The 20,064-nt window shown below is 47.2% G+C and overlaps 1 protein-coding gene across 3 annotated transcripts in view; it reads left to right on the top strand.

Annotated features, from left to right (window-relative positions):
* Nucleotides 1-341: 341 nt before the first annotated feature.
* The window catches only part of atp2a3 (ATPase sarcoplasmic/endoplasmic reticulum Ca2+ transporting 3), a 68,684-nt gene continuing 48,961 nt past the window's right edge, over nucleotides 342-20,064 (top strand). The window contains exons 1-2 of one of the 3 annotated variants that reach the window (XM_029249018.1): nucleotides 342-421; nucleotides 563-720. In XM_029249018.1, the coding sequence (XP_029104851.1) occupies nucleotides 603-720 (118 nt within the window). In that variant the 5' untranslated portion in view covers nucleotides 342-421; nucleotides 563-602. Of the gene's footprint in view, nucleotides 721-20,064 lie in introns of all 3 variants that reach the window. The other 2 variants (XM_029249019.1, XM_029249020.1) reach the window with 2 other exon arrangements.

Genomic DNA, 20,064 nt, shown 5'->3' on the forward strand with positions numbered 1-20,064 from the left:
GCACATTACCGTAGATCGCGCGCGCGCGCGCGCACACACACACACACACATATACACACTCGCAGTCGCCCTTGAAACGCGAGGGCCGGGGGTGTGCGATAGCGCGCTTCGTGTTTCGATTCGAAATGAAATAAGATGTTACAGGTCGCGGACGCTGCAAGGTGGGCGTCTCTCGCACCTCCGCGCGCATCGCACGCGGCGCGAGCCAATAGGAGGGCGAGACAAGCGCTCGGACACGTGCGCGCACACACACACACACACACACTCTCCGCGTTTGTGTGTGTGTGAGAGCGCGCGAGAGAGAGAGAGAGAGAGAGAGAGAGAGGGAGGCGGGTCTTCGCAGGGAAACACACCTTCTCGCTCAGACGGCCGGGCTCTGCTGCGCCGTGCGGTGCGGCGTGTGTGAGAGAAGCGAAGTGAGGTGAGCCTGAGGTGAGGTGAGGTGGCGGCGGCGGCGAGTGTGTCTGTCCCCCCGCTGATACAGGGCCAGCTGGTCCCCCCTCAGTCCCGATCGGATCCACCTCCGCGCCGCAGCCCCTACTGACAGTCACCTTCCGTGCAGGTTGATGCGAGTCGCGTCCCCGCTCTAATCCGCGTCCACGATGGAAAGCGCGCACACCAAGGGCGCGGATGAAGTTCTCAAGTTCTTCGACGTGAACGAAAACAATGGACTGACACCCGAGCAGGTCAGAACTAACGTGGAGAAGTACGGAGCGAACGGTGAGTCAGTTCGGCAGCCGCCGCCGCTGCTATTTGTTTTTTTTTTTTTTGTCATTGTTGTTTGTTCGCGCGCAGGTAAAAGTCACAATGTGTCCGTCCGTGTCACACTCTCTCTCTGTCTCTCTCTCTCTCTCTCTCTCTCTCTGTCCCCGCAGCTGTTACATCCTCTGCTGCGCTGCAAACCCGAGGAAGTTGCATGAGCAACTTGAACTTTCTGATCTTAGGATAAGACTATTTTTCTCCCCAGTACTCTGTCCGTGTAAAAAAAAAAAAAAAAAAAAATTATTCTGAACACTCAGAGAATAAAACAAAACACACGCGTTACTTGTTCGAGTCCCGTTTCAACTACAATCTGCACTGTGTTTGTATTAAAACCCTGTACAGTGTTCCGGGGGGTGACTCTTGATCCAAATTTCTCAATCGGTCGTTGCTTACTTTATCAATGAGCGCCTGCCCATGTGCGCGCGCCGCTGTGTTCATTGATTGATCGATTGATTGGTTGGTTCATTGCGTCATAGCAAGGGGTCGATGCGGCGTCCCGTCCACTGGGAATCCGCCGCCTTGGTTACGCTGAAGAAAAATCAACTTTGGTTCAATGACATTACATTTCTTGCCTTTGATGCCCTCATTGTAGCTGATCTGTACACTGTAGAAGCTCATCACCTATTGTGTGTGTGTGTTTTTTTTGGGGGGTGGGGGTGCTCTTTATCACTGGCACTTTGAACTGACAACACAAAGGACAGCAGCTCCATCAGCACCCAAAGAAGACAGTGAAATACTGTAAATGTGTAACTGAGTGCATTGTGAGAACAATTGGAGTATTACAGCGGTAAATGACCCAGAGGGACAAGGTCCCCAGTGTGTGCTGCTCCACATGTCACCTGCTGTCTTGTGTGTTGTGTCCCCCAGTACTGGAGCTTCTCTCAGATCAGTTTCTCTCTTTGCTGTGTGATGTTTTATACACATGCGATCAGTACACCTGCATGAATGTAAGGCGTCGTGCAGAAGATCAATGATAATGTCACTAGGAATTATATTACTGTTGTGGTTTTGGAACAGATGATTTGCAAAAATTGCAACAATACTGTTGCAACCGTAAACACTGTAATTTTTTTTTTTTTTTCCTCTCCGGATACTTTTCCCTCACTTTACTCCAGCACTACTTCTAGTAAGAGTGGTCTCAGCCTCAGGGGGTTAAAACTATCGGTATAATAAAATGTGAGGTGCGAGTTTGTGCAGCCTGTACTCAATGCAAATAATATGGTGGCGAGTTTTTCCTAATGTGACACATTAACACACCTGCAAACCGCACATGGGCGTTTTAACACGAGTGTGACATGTAACATATTTCCCTTTTTGATTAAATGATATGCATCCGCTCATCGTGTCAAAAGCAGCAGAATAAATCCATTTCATATCTAGGCTTTGCGTACTGTGTGTTCAAATTAATTTGGGACAGGGTGGGGAGCACAAACAGAATTTATGCAAATCATGTAAGTGACTTAAATTACAGACAGTCTGGCAAAACAAGATTTGGATAATAGTACATAACCAGATCAACTCTTGGAGAAAAATACATGCTGGGGTTTTAGTCGGTAAGAGTCCCGACAGTACCTGCGAAAGTACTTTTTGGAAGGTCTCCATGAGGATTTCTCCAGCCAAAAAAAAAAAAAAGTTCCAAAATGCTCCGTTGCTCCGATGTGTTGAGTTCATTGTGTGAATTATTTGCATATTCCTAGCGGTGATTATATCTCTATTTTTTTTTTTGTCTCCCAGTTCTGTCCTGCTGCGGGGGGGGGGAATTATTTTATTTCCCTCCCCTCAAAAAGGATCTGGTATTTCACTTTTGGAGGTTGCTCATATCCCCAGAAGAGCTCTAAGGCCGTGCTAAGAATGGGTCCAGCAGTATAGCCTCATTCACCTTTGACAGCCTCAGCCGCCTACTTGTGGTCTTTCAGGTTCTGCCTGTGTAGGACGCTGGGTTAGTTAGTACTCATGATGTGCGTCTCCCGGCATCAGCATAGTAGGTATCATAGGAGCTCAAGCCGGGTTTATTATAATAATTTTGTTTCGTCGAGATACGCAGCTCCCCCTGCGAGATGATCGCTGAACGCTTCTGCTTCAGCTTCTCGCTTCTCGAGTTTGAGCCCTGTGTGCATTTCTGCAGGATTCTCACTGGTGCGGCTTAACGAGAATAAAGCGTGTTGCTTTTTTTTTTGCGGTGTAAAACTGTGTTTTATTCTCGTAGTGAAATGGCTGCCTCTCGTGATGAATGTATAGTACCCGGGCCGCCGATGACTTCATGGAAAAAAAAAAAAGAAAAAAAAAAAAAAAAAAAGATTCTTCTAGTAGATAACGTGTCTCTCGGTTTTAGTTGTGAACTTCCTGCTTGTTTGAAAGTAAGCCAAGTGCCGGAGGGAATATCCTTCCCCTTTTAGCTCTATTAAAGTGACACGCATTACCGGTTAATGCCCTCGTGCTTATTTTGAGGCTCCGTGCGTGTGCGTGTGCGCGTGACACGAGTGGTAGGAAGGTGTACGTTTTATTGAATCGCCGGCTCGTCCTCCCCTCACCCAGCGTTGCACAATGCTGCAACATGCGTTTGTGTTGCAAACCCACAGAGCTGTGTGTGGTCGCGCCTTTGTCGGAACACAGCGTCAGTAGGGTTGGGGCTGCAAGAGCCCGTCCCGTGCCGTGAGTCCGTCGAGCATCCCTCTGTCTCAGTGTTTTACACTTTGGAGAAAATCAATAAATGTAAGCGGGGAAAGGGAGGAGGAAAAAAAAAAAAAAAGGAGCTCGCTGATAACCTACTTTGTTATATTTTGACCACGTCAATGCAAGCGGTGGGATTCGAACCTGCGTCCTGAGTCCAAAGGTGGCTTCGCCGACCGCTGCGGTACCCGCTGCCCCGTATGTTTACTTTGAGATACTGTAATTCCAGGGGTTCGGTAGAAGATGATGACGTTAAGGATGGCTTCTGTCTTGAGTGACGTGATATGTCTTTGCATCTCTGTGAGTAACAAATACATAATTGTAATATATATATATATAAAAAAAAAAAATAAATAAATAAAATCTACTCGAGTCTTGAGCCCGAAACATGCCTCCGTTGTTGCACTTTTAAAGGTCAGCTTGTTCCTCATCTAACAGAGAGAGGGTGGCGGACTGTCGCTGCACGTTTCTCGCATACGCTACGCGCTCTACGCTGCTGTGTTGCGCGTGTGCCGTGAGCTGAAGCGCGTCGCATGAGGGGTTTCCGAACGAGCCCGACCGCCTTCCGTGATCCATAATGCCGTGTTTGCGGAAGGAGTAATTTAAGATGAGGACACGGCACAAAATGTCACTCGATATGTTTGAACGAGTTGAGAAGTAAAACAACCAGGTTAAAAAAAAAAAAACGCAGTGACTATAATAAAACAGCTTCGTGCAGAATACGAGCGAGAATGAACAATTTTAAATATTTATATTGGTTTCCTTCACAATTAAGATTTATGCACATACTTTTCCACAAAACTAAACGGCCTCTGATGTATTTTGGCATGTGTAAAACTGATCTTTGAAACTGTTTATGTTGTCTGTATATCCAAAGTCAGCAGCAAGTGTAAAAGAGGCCTGAAGTTAAAGCAGAAATGTTTGTAATAAAAGGAAATGTGTTTTGATACCGTTTTACCCTCGGCGCACCGAGGGCACGGAGAGTGGATCGGGACTGTGGATATGTGTAACAATTTTTCCTTTTCGTAAATGTCAATATCCAGTGATGGAGTGCAGCCTTAGGTCACGCCAAGGTCCTGATGTATGATGATGGTGTGTTGAGAAAATATTGATGTGTGTCGAGTTGTTAATAAGTAAAGATTAATGTATTGTTTGGTATTACTTTGAACCTTAAGGGGGGTGCTGTGGTGCAGCGGGTTTGGCCAGGGCCTGCTCTCTGGTGGGTCTGGGGTTCGAGTCCCGCTTAGGGCGCCTTGCAATGGACTGGCGTCCCGTCCTGGGTGCGTCCCCTCCCCCTCCGGCCTTACGCCCTGTGCTGCCGGGTTAGGCTCCGGCTCTCCGCGACCCCACTCAGGACAAGCGGTTTCAGCCAGTGTGTGTGTGTGTGTGTGTGTACTTTGAACCTCATCTGAGTAAATTAATGTTGATTTTTAAATATTTATTCATGAACTGTATGCCGTTCTCTAAAGCGACTCGTAGTGCTAAGCTACTTATAATAATTTCACTTTCTAGAAAGCAGGATAATTTTTACTGTATCATTTTAGGGTCAGTACCTTGATCAGTGGCACAAGAGCAGGGTACAAGGTGACGACTCCAGTCTCTATGTGAAGAAAGGCTGGTAGAGGGTCACGTCGGAGTTCGGTTGATTTAACCCAAAATGACCCACTTTGAGTCACGAGTGGAGGTACCCAGCAGTCCTTGGGAAGATGTACTGCCCTCCGGGCTTCAGACACAGACATAACATTCCTGTATCGGTGCGTAAGCCCGTTTCGTGGTCTGCCTCCTCTGGACCTTCGAAGCGATCGGCAGGGAACCAGCGGCGGCAGAAACGAAAATGTTAGTCTTGTATGCAAGTATGGCCAGAGATTGTAAGACTGTAAGACCGATTGCCCCCCCCATGGTTTGGAAGGTTGCTGGTTGTTGGTGGAGTCCGATGTGGCTCAGTGGAACGTAGTTCGGAGACGGGGGTTCCCTTGCGCATCTGTCTCCGAGGGCTCCTGGGATTTCTTGTCGGGCGACTCATCAGGTAAGCAATTAAAGCAACATCGAACTCTCAGGAATTTGCGTTTCTTAATTTCGCAGACGCTTTTCTGCACGGTGTCTTGGAACGTTGAGCTACTTATAATTATTTACCCATATCAAAATCCGTAGGCTTCCGCGGTTGGTGTCAACGGACTGGGGGTTTTGTTCTTCTGGATTAAACGGCGTCACGTGGGACATTGGTTCCAACGTTTCGCTTCTCTTGTTGGAAGCATCGTCAGGGTGCTGCCACATCTTGTAAAGGTTAGATGTGAAATGGAGTGTTTGATGAGGGTGGGTGTATTTATGGGTGGGAACGGGGTCGGAGGTCATAGCAGGTGGTCCTGATAGGTGGTGCCCCCGCTGTGTTTTCCCTTTGCGCCGTTACTTTTGTATTACAGGTCGGCTCGCTGAACCGAGTTTTAATGAGAGGCGGTCGGGTTGTTGTAGGACTGGCACGAAGGCTCGAAACGAGAGGCGTCCGGGCACTTGATAGTTTGAAGCCCTCCTCCCGATTGAAATTGTCGGGGTGCTTCTCTATCTCGATCGCCGCTTATTTACCCGTTGCTGCTGCGGGGTAATTTTTCCTGTATCGCTTCAACGTAGGCGCTTTGATCAATGGTACTACTTCAGAAGATGAGATTTGAACCTGGATCCTTGAAGTCTTGAGTTGGTGGCTCTAACCACCGCGCCACCTGCTGCCCTCCAGGGCTTTGAGTACAAAATAGGCAACAGAAGGAATATAATCAGACTCTTGCAGACTTTGCACAGCTGTTGATAAATACAGTTCCTAGTGATGTATGTAGGTGTTTTTTTTTTTTTTTTTTTTTTTTTTTTTTTTGTTCCAAACTCTTCCATTTGGAATTTTATAAGCGCCATTATTTTGATACGAGATACGCAAATGGAAACGATAAAAGAGAGGACGGCAACAAATGTTCCCGTGGATTCGGTTTACTGCTGTATTTCATTACCCTGCTTTGTGGGAAACGCGGTGCCATGAATAGCGTGTGCATGTGCACCGCTCGCAGTTAAGTTTGACACTTCTGTTTTATGGAATCGACCGCTCATTCACAGTTTCCAAGGGCATCGGCGACGCAAGGATTTCTGCGCTTGACTGCTGAGAAGAATGGGCCGTGTGGCCCAATGTGGGTTCGATCCTCTGCTCGGTCTGCGCGGAGTCTCCTCCAAGGTGCTTCGGTTTCCCCCCGCAGTCCAAAGACGTGTGTTTCAAGGGGTTTCATCGCTCTAAATTGCCCATAGCGGGCGTGTCTTGGGTTGTTTTGAGGTCAGCAGGCGGCGTCGTGCTTAGAGCTGCCGTTTTTTGACGTGAAGGGCATAGGTTAAGATATTACTTCCTGCTGTAGTACCCATGACTGAGGTATTTACTCTGAACTGACAGTAAAAATAACCTTGCTGCATGAAAGGGTAAAAAAAACATGGAGATAAAGTATCGTAAATTTTTTATGTGTGTGTAGGTGGGCGGATAATTGTAGGGAGTTCACCGTGGTATAACACAAGAAGCATAAATAGTAATGATCGTATGCGAGAAGTGTCTTCTGAATGAATACGTGTTCAGTTTCACTCATATGCACGCTCTTGGCGCGGCAAAGTGTGTCGACTTTTTTGTTTCGGCTCCCGAATGAGGCCGCTGGTTGGGAGACGTGGTGCCGCGGTGTCGTCTCAGAGACCAACAGGTAGTCCAGTATTGAAGTCGCTGCCACAATGGTGCCATTGTCTCGGGTAAATGGCCGTTACGCAAACACGGGAGCCTTCGGGTAGTTTACGTACGCTACCTGGCAGGCGGACGAGGCAAAGTCAAATGTCTTCGTTCGAGATGACGGTTGGAAGAGAAGTTCGACCGAGAATGTAGCGCTGTCCAAGTTGGACCCCTGCGTACGGAGGAGCACCGGAAGCGTCCTGAACGAGAGGAGGACCTCGGCGATGTGGGTGCAACGTTCTGGCGTTGAACTGGGGAAGGTGTTTCGGAGGAAGTCTGCGTGGCATGACGTACCTTAAAAATGGCATGCCTTGCCATTGCTTGTTTTCACGCCGAGCCGATCTCCCGCCGCCGGTTCCTCGCGATTATCCCCCGTTCCGTCAAGCTGAGACAAGTCGCGGTGACGCAAGAGGCCTTTGAAACTAGTCTGGTCGGAAACAGTCGCGCTCAGGAGCTTCTGCGAGGTGGTGCGGCGGCTGGCGCCGGTGTCTCGGTGCCCGGACCGTGCGACTGGACGGAGGTTCGACTCGGCCTGCGTGGCGTTTGCGTGTTTTTCCTTTGTCTGGGTGGACTTCATCAGAGTGCTCTGGTTTCCTCCCGCAGTCGAAAGACACATCTCAGGTGGAGCGGTAGCTCTAAAAATCACTTGTAGTGTGTTGCAAACGTGTGTTACATATCTGTGGGGTAGTAAGTGGTATAGTGGTTAGAGCCTTTGAACTTCAAGAACCCGGGTTCAAATCCTCCCTCCTGCTATAGTGACCTTGATTAAGTTACTTGGCCTGAATTGATAGAATAAAAATTACCCAGCTGTATAAATGGGTAAATCATTGGAAGGTACTTAACATTGTAAGTCAGTTTGGAGGGAAAAACATCAGCTGATTGAATAAATAAGGTACTTCAGTGCCATGTATCGTACTGTAAGTCACCTCAAAGGTGCCAGTTAAATCGTTAATAATCTTTGTACATCACTTTGGAGAAAAGCATCTGCTGAGTGAATAAATGTAAAAGTTGCGACAAAGTGCGTCCAGATGCAGGTAGTTCTCGGTGTCTTTCTCGCCTCTGAATATCTTCACGGAGACTTAGTCCGAGCCTCCCACCCTGTCTAACTTCACACCTCCTTGGTTGTATTTGTCAGTATGTAAATTCGCTGGACTCAATTCATAGGTCCCCCCACCAACTCCGTTTAATGTTATGAGGTTGGTTTTTTTTTTTTTTTTTAAAAATTAATAAAGGGGGGGCATGAGACTTTGGGTTCGCAGCTGTGTTCAGAGAGCTGTACAGCGAGTGTTTGCACAGCGCCTCTCATGCAGCGCCGCTTGGCACCCACCCACCTTGACGAAGGCCGATTTTTAAAAAAAGACCTTTTGTGTGCCATGTTTGCATAAGGCAAAGCAGCAGCTCGTGGTCCGGGTCACGGCTGATGCAAGCGTGAGCAGCTCTCCGGTGTGTAAATCGGGCCCGGGGCCCCGCGAAGGCCGAAGGGGGGGGGGGGGGGGTGTTCGGAGCTACGGCCCGCCCCGTTTGGCCGCCGCCGGCCACGGCGAGGTCTCAAGTGTCGCGTTGCACAAAGACGCATTGAGGGCCTGCCCTTTTCTCCCAGAGCCAGGCTGAACTTTCCAGTGTGACATGCTCATGAGGAGCGGATGGTGGGTTCGCAGTAAGTCAGCATCTCCTCGTGGACTCTAAAATATGAGGCGTTACATCCGCCACCTTGCGCTCAAAGAATCCCGGTTCGAATCCACCTCCTGCTGTAGTCAGGGCCAGGCTTGGGCCAATGGGACCTATTTGACCCAACTGTACTACAGCTGCCACCTGCAGCTTTGAAAAATAAGGAACAGAAAAGGATGGGGGGGGGGGGTGACAGGACAGAGGGGCTTTTCCCAGATAAAACTGATCAAATGTGGTCCAAGATCAAGCACGAGCAAAACAGACATGACGGATTTGCAATATTGTCCGTAGAATGCAAAGAAATAAAAACGCAAACTTTAAATTTGCGGAACAGATGACGGATTCCTTTATAAATATCTAAATATAGACACTACATAGATACCATCTTCTTTCGATAATAATAGTAATATATATTCCTGAAAGCTCATAGGAAATAATCTTAAATCCGGGAGGCCCCACTAAACTGGTCCAAATTGGCTGCCTGCTGTAATACCCTTGATCAAGGCACTTACCCTAACTGCTCCAGTAAAAATCACCCAGCTGTATAAAATGGCAAATAATTGTGACTTTTGACAAGAGCTGACTAAATGAATAAATAACTAAACAAACTCCCAACAAATTCCTTTTAAGGTGCGTTTGTTTTTAATGGGTGATTTACGGTTATCTGCGTCGGTCGACGCCATGTGACGTCTTGCTTCGAAACGAGTTCTGAGGTCCTGCTTCGCTACTTCCTGCTCTCCTTTTGCACCCGTGATCACACGCTCCGCTCTGCGGGGACGCGAGCGAGAACGCGCTCCGCGCACTCCCACCCCTGTGCGCGTATTTGTCTGCAAAGTATATTTAAACCAGCAACTACCTTTAATATAATATTGTATTGTATTGTGATGTCATGTAATATAATATAACTACTGGGTGGCACAGTGAGTAGCGCTGCTGTCTCGCAGTGCCTGTGTAGTGTGGGAGGATGTGGGTTCGATCCCCGCTCGGTCTGTGTGGAGTTTGCATGTTCTCCCCGTGTCTGCGTGGGTTTCCTCCGGGGTGCTCCGGTTTCCTCACACAGTCCAAAGACATGCTGTTCAGGTTCACCCATAGTGTGTGAATGACAGAGAGAGAGAGTGTGTGTGTGTTCCACTGATGTAGGGATGAGTGACCCAGTGTAAGTAGTGTATCTAGCAGTGTAAGTCTTCGGGTGCTCTGGTTTCCTCCCGCAGTCCAAAGACATGCCGTTTAGGTGTGTGGGCTGATAACACTACACGGAGTTCACTGGAAGTCGCTTTGGAGAAAAGCATCTGGTAAACAAATAAATGTAAATATATTGTGTGTTTCATTGTGGCGCGTTCCTTACAAATGTTTGAAATTCTGACCAGTTTTTTGGCTAATGGCTCAGATTTTGCTACGCGTTTTTGGAATGTTTTAGGTTCTTTGGTATGGTTGAGCCTAGGCAGGACTATGGGGAGTTTGTGTGTGTGTGTGTGTGTGTGTGTGTGTGTGTGTGTGTGTGTGTGAGAATGGCCTTTAGAAGAGAATGAGGATTGTCCTGTGGGCGTGTGGAAGTCTGTTAGGTAATCGTTCCCACAAAGCCCGAGGCTCGTTTGGGATGCCGGCGGCCTAGCGCTAAACCGGAGCAGCAAGCCTCCCACAGCGTGCGGTGCTCCACCGCTGCGGGCGCCGCCCTGCTCGGTTTGCGTTGCGCTTTTTAAAAAAAGAACGCCCGAGTCTGCAGGCATTGTGTAACGGAGCGGCACGAGCGGCGGCGGACGCGCAGTCGGTGCGGCGGAGGCGCTTCCGTGGCCTCGGCCGCGATCTCTCGGCCCGCTCCGCTCGACGACGGAGCGTTCGCGAAAAGCCCTCCGCAAGGGTGCCCGTGAGCAGTTTTATACGTTTCAAAGCCTTCCTTCCTCCCTTATTCATTTGCCGCATTTCATCATATTCCAGCGATTTTAATGGCCGCTCAAGTACGTCATTTGCATGTACTCGCGAAGCATTGTACTGTCACGCGTTGCGCCAGTTCGCTCGGCGTTTCAAGAATTTCCATGATATTCCGCAGCGTACCGTAATGTTCTCCAACGTTTGAAATCCCGGAAGCTTCCGGAATGTATATAGCAATGGACCGAGTGGGTCACCCCAGTAAAAGCAAAGTGTTTTCCAAAGCGCTGTCAATGCAACCGCGAGCGCCATGTGTTACGAGCGTTCTTCTACAGAGGAGATCCCTGCTATATTGGTATATTTATGAGAAATTCACATTTTTGTACATGAATATGTCTCAATAAAACTCATAGATTGAATTTGACGTTTTCTTTTTTTTTTTTCCTAACGCTGTTCTTCTTCTTCTTATGCCTTCCACCCCTCCTGGGGCATAGGCCGCCAACAAGGTCTCTCCAGACGTCCCTAAGAGCTGAGGTGTCATGAAGTTTCCTTGCTGGCGTTTCTGTAGATGGCACGGTTTTTTTACGTTGTGGGGTAGCTAGCCCCACGCCCAACCCTCCTCCTTTCTCATCCGGGCTTGGGACCGTCCGTGGCGGAGTTTCTAACATCGTTACTGTCCCAAAAGAGCTAGAAAAAGTTTAAACCAGAGTATGTCCCCAAGAAAATTACGGTACAAGTAATTAAACATCAACATTAAAACGACCAAAAGGGTTTTTAAAGCAGCGAACGGGCTACGGAATCGAATCCGTAGTAGCCGTTCAGACGCCGAGCGACCTGATAGACGTTAGACGTTACGCGTCTAAACTTAAGAAACTTAATCAAACGAAAGAGTTTGGGGGTGCGAGACCTGAGCAACAAGTACAGTTAATTTCCCCCGCATCGTCCATCGGCGCCCTTCCTCCCCGCGTCCCGTAGCACGTACTTCAATCTCCGGGCTACATTTTCGGAAAGAGCCTTTATCGATTCACACGATGACAAAGCCTTCATCAGACATTTTTTAGAACCCTTCGCACCGAGCTGCATTCCTGCTGAATGTTTTGGTCGTACTGTAGACAATGACTAAAAGATTACAGCATGGCCAAGTAATGAAGCGCGATGTGCGGAAACCCCTAGCTGGTTTAAACCACACGGTACGTGCAGATGTGTCGCCCCGCCCCGACGAACGCGCACGAATCCGAGGGCGACTCCTCGTTTCCGCCGCGAACCTTCCGTTCGATGGCGCTTTGACGAGGTTTTTGGACGTGGTGCGAGAGCTGCTTTCCCACATTCTCACCGCCTACTGCGCAAGGCACCGTGTCCCTGTTTAGACGCTGAGTCACCGCAAGTCAAGGACTGTACTTTTTTTTTCCTTCTTTCCTTTTTTCCCCCTCTTCTTTTATTAGCGCTCATAAAGTTGTCCTGTTCTCACTTTGAATTTGCAATTCGCTCTGAGTTATGCTTCCAGGATGGGGAGCGCGCGCGAATTTGCGCTGCTGGCCTCCGTAATGAGTTTAGGCGGAGGAAATGGCCTTTGTCCGCCGATCAGCGTTTTCTCTGGCCTTCTAACAAACTGGTGAAATAACGGGCTCCTTGTTGTCATGTTTGCAGACTCTATTAATTCTGCTGTCGTTTATGGGCCCTCTGGGTATTTCATTATTTTGGATGTGCGCACGCAACGAACCTACGCGATTCAACGCGTTTATTCCTGTCGTTTTTAAACCGGTAAAATATTGCTAGTTATGAATTTAAGCTGGCATTGAATTTTTTTTTTTAAAAAATATTGTACTTTAGCAGATCTCAGATGATGTAATTCTAGCTCATAATTTTGCAGTAGCATATAGCTGGTAGTGTAGTGGTTAGTGCTGCTGCCTTTAGACCTAAAGGTCACAGGTTTGAATCCCATCTCCAGCTGTACTACCCTTTTTCAAGGTACTTAGCCTAAATTTTTCCAGTGAAATTACCCAGCTGCATAAATGGGTAAATAATTGTAGGTAGATGAACATCATAAATTGCTTTGGAAGAAAACATCTGCTAAATTAATAAATGTGTGTATATGCTACTTTATCCTTAGCACTTACTCACCCAACATACACATTGTTGTAGAGCTATAAGCTTCTTTGTGTACCCGTTTTAAAAAAAATCAATGAAGGTGATCAGGATTAGTCTTGTGCACCTACTCGTGCGATGAAAATCGGTGCATAAAGTGGAAAGAAACAAACTGGGTTTGCTTAAGAATCATACGTCTGCAACTGTCTTTCTCCTAATGTAATGTACAAATTGTATTTCTAAGCGTCTGCTGAATGAATAAATGTAAAGGTAAGCTTGAATTCTATAACCTGGGAAGCTGTAATTGTTCTGAACAATTAATTTATTCAATGGCAAGGGGAAAAAATTCTTTATTTAATACCTAGTTAATATTGACCACAAAATGCTTAAGTTAGATGTCTAAAAAATATCTAAGTACCGTGCAAATCCAGTATCCATGGAAATACCGTTGAGAATTGCTGTGTTGCCGTTTGTTAGTGAGAAAGCAAAACAACTATATTCCAGTGTCAGCCTTGAGACTGGTAGATTGGAAGCTCAAGTGTAAACATAGTTATGGTGATCAAGGTACCGAGTGGAGGAATTCGCGGTTAAAGCTTTGATAGTTGCAGTCTTGTCAACCCATGGGCACATTTACAGGATGCATACATGTGCATCCACCCAAGGCCTCACCAAAAACACCTCATGGGAGTCAGACGCAGCTGGCTTGCGTTGATAAAACCACGTGCTTCCTCCGGCTGCTGTTTGCCCACCTTCCGGCACATGTCCTCTTGCAGAGGCTCATTTCTTGTAGGGTTTTTTTTTTTAAATTTTTTTTTTTGGGGACGTGAAAATTACCCGCCACTTTCATTCAGCCTAAACGCCGACCCAACGCATGAACACACACCCACATTCATGTGTTGGGTCGGTGTTTAGGTTGAATGAAAGTGTCAGGTAATTTTCTTCAATTTCTTGGTGTTTGAGTGTTTTTTTTTTTTTTTTTTCTTCTTCTTCTCCTCTCTCTCTCCTTCCTCCTTTGGCTTCTCCATGAATCAATGGTTTAACATTACTTTAAAATGCACTGTATCAACTGATGTAATTGCGTTGCCATTGACCCCACTTTGCACATTTTGGAGTGAAAGTGCCTATGGCCTACAAACACCAAATTCAGAACCATTTCTTCTGTTTTAAAACTTTTTTGGCCATAGTGTAATTTAATTCATTGAGGATAGCTATAGTAGAAAGTGTATAGTCTGCTAGTGTCTGATTGCATTTGCTCTACACTTTTTGACCTTTGACCTGTGGATATCCAGGCTCGGAAAGTTGTATTGAGTCCCCCCGATCCGTGGCTTTAAAATAACCTCTTCCACTCAGGACTGTGGAGTCGGTTTACAAAACCTTCGACTCCTGGCTCCAGTGGTCCAATAATTGCTTCTGACTCCACAGCACTGCCCAAAAGTTGCACGTTATTTTGAGGGTTCACTTATCTGGTGGACATCTGCCTAAACCTATATTTCACCTCTAATTTTTGGGGGTCGACTTATACGCCGGCATATACGCTACATTTAGTTGGCGTCGGAACATTGTTGGACTCCGACTCCAATAACCCAATAATTGCTTCCGACTCTACATCGCTGCTTCCACTCCATACGTGCAATGAATGTGGCCTGAAAGTGAGAGTTCAGGTGACCTTGCAAAGCATTAATGCTGATGTTGATCTCATCCCCCCACCGTGTGCCCAAGGAAGCTCTGTGAAATCCTGCATTATTATTACATTACCAGCATTTAGTTCACCAGTTTACCATGATTAGAATGCATACATTTCAACTTGATAATGGTTTCCTGTCTGGGGTGATCTTCTGTAACTTTTTAATATTTCCAGTGCAAAAATGGCCTCACATTCTGTGGGAATGAGCACATTGATATATTTTTCCACGATAGTAAAATAATTTTTCAGCGGCAAAAGAACAGAACAGGGTCTTTAAATGTATCTACATGAACGAACATAAACATTGTTCAACCAGGGGTATTTTTTTTTAGAATGCTATACGGATGTGAAAGTTGGACATTTAAAAAAAAAAAAATGATGGGGAAAACATGAGGTCTTTTGAACTGTGGTGCTGGAGGAAACTTTTAAGGTCACTTAACAGCTGGGAAAACAAGCAGAAGAGTATTGGATCAAATCGCAGCTGAACTTTTATTAGGTGCACAAATGATTGGACTGAGGTTATTGCACTTTGGACACGTCACGAGAAGATTGGGCTTTCTTGAAAAGACACTGATGTTTAGAAAAGTTAGAGGAACAACAGGATGAGCAGCAACCAGATGGACTCACAGCGACATTCCTAAGAAGTCAAGTGGAGGACAGAATTTTCTAAAATAAAAATAATACATTAGAAATAACAATCAGAAATAATTTTTGTGGTTGCCCAGAGTCAACATCACCTCACTCTTAAAGACCAATTCCTCACAGACCGACGTTTTAGAAAGCCACCGGCTGTCTTCAGGAGCGCTGAGTGAGAATGTGAGCACTGGCCATCGACAGGTGGGCTGCTCTTAAACGGGTGGATTTATGGGTGCTTGTGTCACTGGCGCTCGCCGCAGCGACCCGGATTGCGACGACCGCGACCGGAGCCGATGTTTACCCGTGAATGTCAGCTACATCCTGCCAGTGCCCATGGCATCCCGCGTCTTTTGGCAGTCCGTAGTGAGGAAGAGGAAGTCTGCCTTTTTTGTTTGAAATTGCGAGTTTGCTTTTGGGATGTCCGTGGGGCTTCCAAGCGCGGGTGAAGGTCGAAATGCGCCGGTCCTCGTTCCCTCGCAGCGGTCGCTGCTCGGCCCACCCCCGGACTCGCTCGCTGGTTTTCGCTCTCGCCGTCTCTTAAAGCCTCACCGGATTTTAGTCGTGACTCAGAGCGGAGCGCAAACGGCCTCTGCGGCGCTTCGGTTCCAACCATCTAGTCGCGGGCGATTAAATGCAGGCATCTTGACAGCACTTTATCCCTGAGTTTGGTGACCTTCTTCCACTCGCTTGCTGTCACACACACACATACACGCTCACCCCTTTCACCCACACCTCTCCCTGAACGAACTTGCTCCAAGTATCCCGGTGTAATCCATCCCATTAGTATGTAATGACTGGAAGGACGCTTCGCGTTACGGTCACAATATATTTTCCGGTATTCCGTAGATTCCTGTCAATAAATCTTTTGAGCAATTCTTAAAAGATGTACATTTATTCAAATACGGGGACAGCTACTGCCTTTGGACCCAAAGGTTGCCGGTTCGAGCCTCGCCTCCGGCTGTAGTACCCTCGAGCAGAGCGCTTGCCCTAAATTGCGCCAGTAAAATTACCCGGCTGTATAAATAATTATAACCTCAACACTGCAACTTTGGAGAAAAGCGTCAGCTAAACGTAAACATAGTACAGGCTTTCCCCCGAACGCGTGTACGCTGATAACTGTGTAATATTTCACTGGCAGCTTTTTCCAAGGTGACGTACAGTGTTAGATGCACCGCTGTAAATTTACATTGTTCTGGTGTAGACGGATGACACGCACATACATACTAAGGGAAATTTGGAGTCATCGCTCGATCTGAAACACATACGGTATCTTTGGACTGCGGGAGGAAACCCACACGAGCGGGATGAGGGCATGTAAACTCCACGCGCGCCAAGCCAGACTCCATCGCAAGTTCGGTCACGCAGCCCGGACGCCGTGAGACGCGGTGCCGCTGATGGGCCTTAGTATTGCATCGTGGTCGTTCGGGGAAATAAAAGCGCTGTCATAAGATACTGGCCCCACCAGCAAGTGGAGAGCGCTTCCTGTAATGCTGGAACGCAGTAACCATAGAAACCGTGTTGAAGCCTTTTTAAGGCGCTAACGCGCCGTCTCGTTTTTATCCCCAGTTGGGGAGCCGTTATTGCGTCGTTAACACGAGCTGCTTTTGCTGATAATTGGGAACAAAGGCCTCGATCCAGCAAGAGCGGAGTGCAGATGCAGACTTGTAAACCTACATAAGCCATTGCATGCAAGTGATCGAGCTCCTCCCTGCCGCCCTCTGAGCCCGAGCCCTGTGTTGTTAGCAACGGTATCCAGGAAGTAAGTGTTCCTCCTCCTGTCTGGTGCATACACAGGCTGGCTCTTGTTTTCTCTCTCTCTCTCTCTGTGTGTGTGTGTGTGTGTGTGTGTGTGTGTGTGTGTGTGTGTGGGAGCCAGAAGCTAGGCGTGGTGAAGTCAGTGTTTTGGAATGTGCCTGGGCAGGACTGGGCTGACACAACCCAGATGACTGCTGGGGAATCCTTGGCTCGGGGTGGCCGGGGAACCCCATTTGAGCCTTGGCGCCACCCTCCCGTAACCCCGCCCCTCTGGCCTTCCCCTGCAAGCCTCCTATTGCCTTCAGCTCTTGGGTTCTGTAGCCAGTGTGTCTGCCATTAAAGAATAAAACTAAATAAGAAAACCACAGAGTTAATGGGGGAAAAGGGCTTATGTCAGACATGTGAAGCATGGAAAACATTTTTGAGGCTTTCTTTTGTGCCACGTCAAGGGGAGGCAAGGGGCACGGTCTGGCGGATTCATTAGCGTTTAATTTTAAGTTCGGGCATCGCTAAGCGCTAATTCGATTTCATCCCGGCCTGAAAGGGCTCGTTCGACTGGAAAGTCGAGGGACCCGCGCTGCGCCGCGCTACCTCTCCGTGGCGTTGCCGGTATCTTCGGGAAATTGTGCTGTACGGGAAAGCTGTGCCGATCGGTAGATGTCCGCTTTGCGTTCGGAAACTTCAAGAAATTTTCCCTTTTGCGTTGTTTAATGGAAGGAGCCGAGAAGTGAAATTGTTAAAAGTTTCTCTCTTGCACAACTGCTGTTCACTGCATCCCATTTAGACGTTGGATTTCAGTTCTTTCTTGGAGTGAAGCAGTTTGATTTCAAGTTTTCTTTCACCAACCACCTAATATCTATAATCTTTTGTAATTAACAGAAATTGTTTAAAAAAAAGGGGTGCGATGGCGCAGTGGGTTGAACCACGGTCCTGCTCTCCGGTGGGTCTGGGGTTTGAGTCCCGCTTGGGGTGCCTTGTGACGGACTGGCGTCCCGTCCTGGGTGTGTCCCCTCCCCCTCCGGCCTTACGCCCTGTGTTACTGGGTAGGCTCCGGTTCCCCGTGACCCCGTATGGGACAAGCGGTTCTGAAAATGTGTGTGTGTGTGTGTTTAAAAAAAAAAAATTTGTTTAGCATTTTGGCAGCAACACACTTAATCATAACGCCCCCCCACCCCCCAATTAATTGCAGTGCTTCAGGATTATGTTTTGACATTAAGTGGCATTTCTAAATATTTCCCATTTGCATGTCTATCGCTGGTGCTGGCAGCACACGTTGTTGCTGCGATCATTCCCGAACGAGCGCCGTGTCACGATCGCTTCCCAGAGCTACGCGTTAGTCACCTGTGAGGCCGACGTTAAAGTTTTCGCATTTCGCCCGTTTGTTTTTTAAGCCGCTCGTCAAGCAAGGCGGGCGAGCTTTCTGTGGCTTAGGATCGGCAGCCGTAGGCCTTGGAAACGCTCGATGTTCCATTGCAAACGAAATCAAAACACTGGGTCTGGCTGGGTTCTTTGAATGTTTCCCTAAGGTTTCCAAAGGGAGCTAAGGAGCTGAATGTGCAAGAGTTTCATTAGCACATTTAAAAGAGAAAAAGGAGTGAGCATTAAAAAAAAATTATAATAGGGCTCTCCCCTAATTAGATTACTGTTTTTGTAGATTGCTCGTCACAGGAGTAGAATGAAAAATCTGTAGATTCTCAGTTCTGGCTCTGTGGTGAAATGAGCTACCCCTCCCCCTCAGAGCTGCTGAATCCCTTAAAACATTGAAGAAGGGTCTCAAACCTCTTTCCACACCCTTCTCTCTTGATCTCCCAACAACTTCATAAACTTGCATCATTATCTGTCGCAATCACATCTGTGCACTCGCAGAAATGGTGGTATTGGGCAAACCAACTGTGTGTCCTGTATCTTCATCTGTACGTCTTTGTATTGTGTAATGTACCTTGTTCACTCTGAGCTGCTTCAAGAAAAGTATCTGGTAAATGAGTAAATGTAAATGTAGACGTTTGGCTTTTCTGTCTCCACTTTGTAAATCATTCCCCCTGCCTTTATAAATCTGTGCTACATATAAAATAATTTTTTTGTTGTTGGGTTTGTTAATGGACCATTGATGCCCCTGCGTGATCTTGGGAGCTTCTTCCATGAGCTCTAGTAGCCCTGGGAAACAAATGTGACCTCTGTTTAGACTAACGGGTTCCTCAATTATAATATATATATATAAATGCATAATTCCTGTAAGGCAACATTCCAGGTACCGCTGAACTTAGAAGTTATCAGAAAGGAATCCTCTATTCAAATGAGTTAATGGCACAATGCTTTGAGCACACCGGACCTGGAACTGCGAGTCAAAACCAAAAAAAGCATAAATGCAGCTCGCTTTTGCACATCAATCATGAATTTATGATTATTTTATAGAATACAGTGTTATGGAGTGAAGTAACAAACAAAGATGAATGTCTTTGACCTTTAGTGTTAAAATATTTATTATAGCAATATAGAAATAATGCAGTGTCCTCAAATCACTGTTTAAAATGCAAATCTGTGTTCTTTATCCTGTGACCTCCTTTGCTCTCACATGTCTATGTTACTACATTTATTCATTTAGCTGACATTCTGCTCCAAAGCAACTTAGTGATTTACCCAGTATTTTTTACTGGAGCGATTTAGGGTGAGAACATTGTTCAAAGGCATTACTGCTGGAGGCAGGAATCAAACCTATGTCCATCAGGTCTAGAGTGGCAGCTATAGCCAATACATCACATGGGATTATACCATAATGATGTTAAGTATGATTTCAAATTAATAGCATTCTTGGGAGGAGTTGCTTTTTCTTCTCTTTCAAATCACAGAATGTCAGTGGAAATGTGCTGGACCTGTTCTCTTCTGTTTGGGTGGTGAGAATAAAGCTGTGAGTGAGGGGGGGGGGGGCATGGGGTAGAGTTGCAAGACTTGATCCTTTTCCTCCCACTCTCCTCATGCTACCCCTTGCCCACCCCCAACTCCTCCGCAGCCTCTAGAGCTTCGTACCCAGGCCTACGCGTTGTTCAGTAGCCATACCAGCGAGAGCGTGGGGGCGAGGGGGCGGAGGACGCCCGTGGCCACTGCTTACTCATCTTGCCAGGGGCATCCTGCCGTCACTGTGCGCCGGAGCCGCTTGCTCCATTTTGCACGTCGTTTTCCGCTCGAGAAATGCGTCGCAGAATAT

This window comes from Scleropages formosus, chromosome 25 (genome assembly GCF_900964775.1).
Source record: "Scleropages formosus chromosome 25, fSclFor1.1, whole genome shotgun sequence".
In the NCBI taxonomy this organism is placed as follows: Eukaryota; Metazoa; Chordata; class Actinopteri; order Osteoglossiformes; family Osteoglossidae; genus Scleropages; species Scleropages formosus.